Here is a 9,098-nt window from a genome sequence, read left to right as displayed (position 1 = left end):
GTTAATCCGGTTATCTCACTCCTCTGCATTTCTCGGTTTCGGCTCCCGGAACATTCCTCCAGCGGATTCGCTTAGGGAGGAGGCCGGCGGAGATAAGATCCGGAGGCGGACACTGGAGCTTTCTCGAGCTCGGGCTCTTTGACCGGAAGAGGGGAAAACTCCTGCAGCTGGACGCTTCTTGGAAGTTCACGATGATCGGTTCTCGCTCCTCCGCATTTTCTCAACTTCGGCTCGGTTAGATATCTGTCGACGTGATCGCAGCTCCTGGAACGTTTCTCCAGTGGATTTCGCTTCGGAACTGAGGTCAGAGCTGTGAAATGCAGCCTTCGATCCTCAACCTCGCTTGCGTTTTCCTGGTTCTCTTCAGCTCCTCGTTTTCGCCGTCGCTTGGCAATCCTCGAGTCTCGGAGGCGGGCATTCTATGCCTCAGATCCAACGTCACGTCCACCGCGAACATCGTCTCGAACTTCCTCAACGTCATGCTGAAAATTGCCGCAAAAGTTACTGAAAATCGCTGGGCTAATGATTCCGTAACCTCTCCGTTGCCAGAAATCTACGCCCTGGCTCAGTGCCACGGCGACCTGAGCCACTACGATTGCGTCCTCTGTTTCGTGCAGAGCAGGACTATACTTCCTCGATGCAATGTCTTGGATGCCAAGTCTGGGCGGTTGTATCTCGACGGTTGCTTCATAAGGTCTGACTACTACAATTTCTATAATGAGACCATCGATCCGCAGCACGACATGGTCAAGTGCGCCAATCAGTCTAATGATTTGGCCCACCAGCAGGCGAGGCAGCAGTTCGCGGATAAGGTTGACCAGGTGCTGAGGAATGTGTTGGCAATCGCACCAGAAAATAAGGGGTTTGCCGTTTTCAAAGAGATGAGGAGAGGAGGAGTTGCCGGTGTTTATGCACTGGCGCAGTGCTGGAACACTCTCGACAAGAAGGGTTGTAGGGAGTGCTTGGCAAATGCGATGATCAAGGCGAGGAACTGTACTCCTGGGGATGAAGGGAGGGCTATGAATGCTGGCTGTTTCATGCGATATTCGACTCAGAGGTTTTATACTGTCCCTACAGATGGTGGTAAGAATTGAATGATCTTGCAAGTTAGGCTGCACGATGTTCTAGTTTTCTTGTTCTGTATTTTCAACTGAATTGGGATAGCTGTAGTAGGTTATTTTTTGCCTCTTAATTGCTATAGCTTCCGGTTTCTTGTCAGCAAAGGATGATCTGTGTTTTTTAACAGGCTCGTCGAAGCTTGGGATCATCATTGCAATTGCTTCTTCTGTTGCTGCTGCAACTTCACTCGTTTTCATCGGGGCTTATGTTGGATACAGAAAATTATCCAAGAAAAGAGAAGGTAAATGTGAAACTCGAGAATATTTCTGTTTTAACTTCTCTTTAAACATTCTCTAATGCCATCCATCTTCTTTACCTATTCTCAGTCCAGAAGAAACTCTTTGGCATTCCGGCAATTGTAAGGAAGTCAAATCTGAATTTTAATTATGAATCGCTCGAGAAGGCTACCGACTTCTTTGATGAGTCGAGGAAATTAGGCCAAGGAGGAGCTGGTTCTGTATACAAGGGGATCCTTCCTGATGGAAGAGTTGTTGCGGTAAAAGTACTGGTGTTCAACACTCGTCAATGGGTGGATGACTTCTTCAATGAGGTAAATCTGATCACTGGAATCCAACACAAGAACCTGGTCCACCTTCTGGGTTGCAGCATGGAAGCCCGGAAAGCCTCCTAGTTTATGAATATGTTCCCAACAGAAGCCTTGATGAAATCCTCTTCGGTAAGTTACCCCCCACTTGCTGCTCCATTCTGCATCCGAGATTAGTGTAGTTTATACTATCAATTAGGCCTCTTACATAATAAAACCCTCGAATTCTAGCTTCTCATAATTTGTTCCACGGTGTTAATCTAGTTGCTAGCTTCATCTTGTTCCAGAATAGTACATTTTCTTGCTAATCTTCTCCGGGCAACTTTTTTAAACTCGATCCTGAGTAAGTACATAATTGCAATAATGTAACTGATAACAAGATCCGGTTGCTGTTGCAGTTAAGAATGCGACCCGTATCCTGAGTTGGCAGGAGCGGCTTAATATCATCTCCGGAACAGCTGAGGGGCTGGCATTTCTTCATGGACCTTGTGGAGTGAAAATAATACACAGAGACATCAAAAGCAGCAATGTCCTTCTTGACGAGGATCTCACAGCGAAGATTGCTGACTTTGGACTTGCTCGATGTCTTGATCCAGAAAAATCTCATCTTAGCACCGGTATTGCAGGGACACTGTAAGATTCTGGTCTCAAATTTTTTTCTCTTTTTGTTTCAACTAAGCCAGTTTAGATAACATCATCATGTGGAGAAGAATGGATTGGCTATTTGAACCGCCACGTATTTTGAGTACAGAAGATAAGCATGGGATATAGGACTTAAAGTGAGAGTGGCATCGTATCAAATAAGAATTGCTCTCTTTTTCCCGAACTTTCTCAGGTCTGGTTTGGGAAATTTGTTCTGTGGATGATCCCTTCTCTTCACTCTTTAGCAATTTCATCTTTGACTTCAGATTCTGCAGAACAGGTTTCTCTCCTTCTGAAAGAACAATTTTGCAGGGGCTATATGGCTCCAGAGTATCTTGTTAAGGGACAACTAACAGAGAAAGCAGATGTTTACTCTTTCGGCGTGTTGGTCCTAGAAATTCTAAGTGGTAGGAAGAACAGTATCTTTGGGCAGGCCTCAGGTTCAGTTCTGCAATCAGTAAGATTCATATACCTATCCTCCTGATTTCAACCTCTAGAATATGCATGCGGCATTTGCAAATTTCTTCTTGTCTATGATATAGAGTCGAAATAAATCCTAACATCTTCTCGAACTTCAAACTGAGAGTTTTCCGGCTACTCTTTTCTCTATTCTGGAAATCTTGTAACCCACATGATGCCTTTGTGTCTCCATACATGATTTTGCTGTATAAGGGCATAATTTAATTCGTCCCTTCACAATCTGGAGAGAGTCGTGTTTTCTGCTCAACACTAGCAATGTTTCTAATGACTTGCTCTGACATTTTTCGTATTTTTCAGGTTTGAAAGCAATATAAAGCAAATAGTCTTGCTGAATGCATCGATCCTGTGTTGAAAGGCAAGTTTCCCGTCTCAGAGGCATTGAATGTGCTTCAAATCGCGCTTCTTTGCACCCAAGCTTCCCCAGATTTACGACCATCCATGTCTGAAGTAGTGGAGATGCTCAACGATCAGGAGTGTGCAGTTCCAGTGCCAATGCAACCTCCATTTCTCAACAATAATCCAATTCCAGATGACTCCAGCAGAAGCTTGAATACAAATACTGGGATCACAAACCAAATGACAAATTCTGAAATTTCCTTCACTTCCACCATAAACCTCCGGTGAAACAGTCTTTTCAGCTGAATCAACTGAGCCAGCGGAGGCGATGTAATTTTCGGACATGTTAACAGGACCATAGCTGCATGTGATGAGATGGGCATATGGTCCTGTGAGAAGGATTGCAAGGAGTCCAATGGCCAGTAAAGCTTGAGTGTTTCTCAAACCCCGATCAAGAAATCAGGATGAGAATATCTGCGCAGCGAGATGGGGCAAAGATGCGGCTGCTGTGCAAGAGATTGCAGAAGCTCCGTGGTGCATCGGTCATGTCTTATGCTGGCCGTTTCCCACTTAATGGAGTCGGAGGAACTCACGTACATATATTTTATTTATTTCCTTTATCCTCCATTTTTTCTTAGTATTGCCAATTCCACTCAATTTACACAGGAAGTACAGTGACTCATGGAAACAGAATCACAATTGTGTAGGAGTTTGTGCTAGCTTCTTTCATGTCCTGTAATCTCATAAATAAAAAGCTGCCTCTTTCGTCGGAAATTTTCTAATTAGCACTTCTACTTCAGTTTTTCTCAGAGCGATGGTCTCTTTTGCCATGATGAGGATGGATGAATTCTTGAAATGATCATCTAGACAGCTTGATGAACTTCTCAACTTTTTCCTATATATTTCTTGGTTTGAAGCTGGCATTTGCGGTGAATTGACTAGCAATTTTTATCGGTCTACCAGTAATGCACAGCACGGCCCCAGGCTGAAGAAACAGTGTGAAAGTTACTCTGCAGTCACTTATTCTTTGCAATTCGCTTCGGATGGTCCTAAAGTGGAGGATTAATTCATTATTTGAGTAGATCCAAGTAGACAAAATAGTCAACTATTACAGCATTGATATTTGCGGAGATCGTATGACCGTACCTCTTCCCCCTATAATTATGGCGGATGCATTTGTTGGTGAACCTCGAGAGTCAGGAATGGGTCCACGAAGGGAAAACTCCCGGCAAAGACCCCTTTCTCATTTGGCCACGCCCTGATCAAGAGGATTTAGGGGCTATTTCATGATCACATGCGCCACATCATTTTCTGCACACCCCTCGACAGGACCGTAGAGGTTGCTTTCCAGCAAAGTGGGAGAGGAGAAGCTCGTGACTGTTCCCTATAGAACTCTTTGCTACTCCTGGAGATCCTGCTTGCATTTGGATCATCACATTGAACTCGAATTATCAGAACCGGAAGCAAAGAAATAACCTTAATCTTGATGATAACTCTTCTGCATCATAAAACTGCAGAACTCTAAAGAAGTCTCAATCAATGTCCCATGAAACTTTATTACTAGACAATGTCAAATCGTTTCCTGGTCACTTCGGCAAACAAACAGTCTGGGTCTCAGAATTTCTGATAGTCATTCCACTTTTGCATTAAGGATTTGCAGCTGCCACTAATATGGTAGCAACTCTGCTGACAAGGTAAGTTTATACTACACACTCCAAATTTGTGCGAGCAGTCAAGAGACAATTCTTTCATTTACACGTGCAGTGGATGTCACACCTCAGTTTATCCACTTCCATCACACGTCTCTTTCTTTTGATCGAAGGTTCGAACTATGAGCACCGCTTTTATTAGGTCTTCACAGCTCCGGCGCTCCTAAGAAGAGGTACCAGTTGACCTGCCTGGTGTTTCTGAGTGACTGCTGGCTTTGCAAGGAAAGCCGACATTAAAAGATTAGTCGTCAAACAACACCCACGTTGCATCTAACCTCTCCCAGAGATTTTCTTGAAATCAACAAAGAAAAGAGAGACAGATGATTAGCCACGCAATTAAGAATTTACAATCGCAGCCAACGATATGATTTCCCCCAATGAACACATTAGGTACTGTTCTCAGCCCCGTCCAAACTGCCAAAGCCGATTGAACCACAGCTCCGTCACCTTCGAAAGGAAATTCAGATGGTTGAACAATGTACTGTTAAAGAGACCATGTTCCACACGAGTTCTTCATCTCTTAGATAAAGCGATCACTTGCACAATCACGGAAATATTAATAAATTACAGTTCAAAACCCATGGTCGAAAGAATCAAACGATACAGGTCTTTGGGGGCAAATCGAGCAACTGTGGGGAGAGATTCTTAACTGGATTTTACGCATGAACAGAATGCTATGCCAGCAAATATGCTTTAAAAAAAGGTATCTTTGCTTTGTCGACAAAATCAGCCTCCAAATAGCCAAGAGCAAGATGGCTTATATACTCAGATCAAGATTATATGCAGGCGGTTCAAGAGGGTAGGAGACGCTCACCTTCCTTGTCCAGCTCGACGACTTTGTAACTCGCCTCCAAATAGCCAAATCCCATCGAAAGTGCTAACTTTGCTAGCAATTTTTGTCCTTACAGATGGCAATTTAACGTTCATTACTTGCATTATCAATTCAGCCTCGCATGGGAATTCCGGTCAAAATATTTATAATTTGTCGAACCCGGTTTAGTTTTTCAAAATTCCTCTACTTTTTAAAGAGGATTCTCACATAAATCAGGCATTTTCTAGGAAATGGTCAAACACAGGAGAGTTCTTCACCTAGAAGCTATGAAATTCGGATTGATGTGCGGATTTCTGGAGTCCCATAACTTTGCACAAAGGGATACTTAAGTGTCATAAGTTACGAAATGTACACTAAGTGCCAAAATCAGAGTAAAATGGATCACTTGAATGCCAATCCGGCTAAAACGCCGATGTGGCATTTTTCCAGCAAACGGAGCCAAAAACGATGCTGTTTTGCATGCTGACGTGGCTAAATAATGCAAAAACGGAGTTGTTTTGGGCTGACGTGGTAAAATAATAATAAAAAAATTAATTAAAAAATTTAAAATTAAATTAGTTAAAATTTAAAAATAATAAATTTAGTTAAAATATTTTAAAAAAAAAAATTTTAAAATTAAAAAAACATTTAAAAAAAGAAAAAGAAAGTGGGGAGGCGACGAGGATCGCCCTCACCGCCGCCGCCGCCGGAAGGGTCGGCGGCGAGGGTCGGCGGCCCTCGCCCGGCAAAGCTAAGGGCCGCCGCTCGCCGGGGTCACCTCGGCGGGCGGCGGCCCTTGTTCCGGTCGACGAGGGCCGCGAGCCCACGACACGATCTAGGGAGGGTCGCAGGCCTCGCCCAAATCTGGCGAGGGTCGGCGGCCCTCGCTCGGCCGGGCCAAGGGTCATCGCCCTGGGGCGACCCCCGGCAAGCGACGGCCCTTGGCCCGGCCGGGCGAGGGCTGCGACCCTCGCCGCCGATCGGCCGGGTCGCTGGCCCATGGCTAGGGCCCGGCGACCTCGGCCGACCCTCCCCCGTTGTCGCCGGCCCTTCCCGGTGGCGGCGGTGGCGGCTAAGGGCTGATCCCCGCCTGCCTCCCCCTCTTTTTTTAAATCGTTTTAATTTTAAAATTATTAATTTTAAATATTTTAACTAAATTTAATTTAATTTAATTTAATTAATTTTTTTATCACGTCAGCCCAAAACGATGCCGTTTTTGCATTGTTTGGCCACGTTAGTGTGCAAAACGGCGTCGTTTTGGGCGCATTTTGCCGGAAAAATGCTACGTCGGTGTTTTGGCTGGACTTTGGCCGGAGTGGCACTTAAGTGTACCTTTCATAAGTTATGGCACTTAAGTGTCCTTTTGAGTAAAGTTATGGCACTTGAAGCGTTCTTTTGCCAATTCGGATTGTTTGATTCTTGGACCCCTCATCACAAAGCGAATCTAACGTGGTTGACATCGGTCGATCTTCCAAAGCTGACCTCATTTAGAAATCGCATACGCTTATGACTAGCACAAAACATGCACCATCCATCATTTATGTAGAGAACCACGGGCAATTAAGGTCACGAGTGGTGCGCCCAGGCCGTCTTAAGTTGAAAAGTGGCGATGCTAAGAATTGGTCATGGTTGAGACAGTGTCTCGAGTTTGATTGAAGAGTGTTATGGGGCCAGGAACATCGGCGAGAAAAGCTATTCATAGAAAGATGCTATTGGATTCCATTATTAGGATTATGCGATGTTGAGAATTATTTCTTGTGGGGGTTAGGACTTGGTTGATCAAGATTTGACTTCTCTATGGCAACAAGCAATTGAGTGCGCACCACTGCACAAGTGCTTAAAGTCAAGATTTTAATTTCAATGCGAAAAAAATAATAATCTGAAAAGTAATTATTGTAATACTTGCTAAGAAAGTAATGAACACCCATAATTAAGAGAAATTAGTTTCAAGATGGATAAATTCTAAATTCAACAAATATATAAAAAATTATCCACATTAGCGTCAATGCACCGGCTTTTGCCACATAGATTAACCGGCATCTATAATAGTAATTTTTGGCCAAAATTAATTAGAAGAATTACAATAAAAGATCGTGAAAAAAGTTTGGAACTAAATTGGTCAAATCAAAATGTTTGCATTCGTACAATGAGTTTTAAAAATTTTTTGGTAATTACCCTAGAAATCGAAATGTACCCATCAGAGTCCATTCTCGATTTTTGGAACAAGGAATTGGCCAAATATTGAACCGACTGATTCTAGTGTATACCTGGGAACCCACTTTTTTTTTTTTGAACTTATTTAATAATATAACTATTATCTTATGGAAAAAAATAGTTTGAGAACCAGTCAAGAGCTGTTCCCCCCCTATTTTTAAATTAAGGAACCTATTACAGTCCTCATGTCAATAGGACCTAAACCAACTAGATGAGGTCTATTCATTTTAATTTTTGAATTGAACTAACGCAGTTGCCTACCCCTATTTTTAGGGAGGGATAAGGTCGAGACAAGATCGCCATCCTTAAATTTAAGAAGCGCAATTATTTTTGAGCTAGCGAGAATACTTACTTCGACATTGGTGCTTTCCCCAAGGACTAGCGGAGAAACCATCTATACATCAAAGTAGCTTAGATGCTCTCAAAACACTGACATTTCCGTTCAATAAATGTGCGCTAATAAGTCGTTGTCCGGAAATGACTCACGAATGCTCTTTTATTATTTATTTATTTATTTATTTATGAATTTGAATTAAATCAATTTGATAAAAATTATATTTTATCATGTATATATAAAAATGTACATTTAATATACAACGTATTCTAATTTGTCGAAATTCTCTATTTTTTGAGAATTAATGTGTTGGCGTGTCGTGTCGTCTCTTTTATTCTTTTTTATTTAAAAAAAATAGCGGAGAAAGATGAGGAATGACTTGACTGGAAGAGGTAACCCGCTTTTAATGTCATTATAAGATAAAAGATAAAGATAAAGATAATAATTTTCTTAATTCTAACTATTTGTTCCAATTTGAAGACTGATAATTTGGACGGGGCCAGGCTCGACAACGTGTTGGAAACTGGGAAGTCTCTCCCCATGAGATGGTGGACGTGGAGACAGGACGTCCCGAGAGTTTGCTCTCCGATGTGTCCCGAATTCATGGCTATCTGAAAAGGCCAGTACCATCTTCAGTGAAGTTTTAATTTGCTCCTTGGCATGTCTTGATTTCGCATTCGAATGAAATAGTTCGAGAACTGTTTGTATCACTTTTGGACAAGAAGTCTGATCGACACAGAATGGATGAGAAGATGTGTGTGCATCTATGAATTGTTTTGAGGCGGACTTTTAAATGCTTCTTGCTTGTGAGACAAAAAGGAAAGCTGAAGAGGGGGAGTAACTAGATGTGTCCGAGTTACAGCGTTCTCCCACTCACAAAAAAAAACCCCATGCCTTGAATCTGGTCGG

General features: G+C 42.7%; 1 protein-coding gene across 1 annotated transcript; it reads left to right on the top strand.

The window, feature by feature from the left end:
- The first annotated feature begins 317 nt into the window (after positions 1 to 317).
- On the top strand, positions 318 to 3,409 carry LOC104434280 (cysteine-rich receptor-like protein kinase 1). The gene is given in 7 exon segments (XM_039306064.1): positions 318 to 1,083; positions 1,202 to 1,360; positions 1,446 to 1,730; positions 1,733 to 1,795; positions 2,062 to 2,296; positions 2,618 to 2,762; positions 3,083 to 3,409. Coding segments are annotated over 7 exon segments (1,980 nt in total).
- Positions 3,410 to 9,098: the final 5,689 nt, after the last annotated feature.

Source organism: Eucalyptus grandis, chromosome 2 (assembly GCF_016545825.1).
Source record: "Eucalyptus grandis isolate ANBG69807.140 chromosome 2, ASM1654582v1, whole genome shotgun sequence".
In the NCBI taxonomy this organism is placed as follows: Eukaryota; Viridiplantae; Streptophyta; class Magnoliopsida; order Myrtales; family Myrtaceae; genus Eucalyptus; species Eucalyptus grandis.
This window is presented reverse-complemented; position numbering and strand designations above follow the sequence as displayed.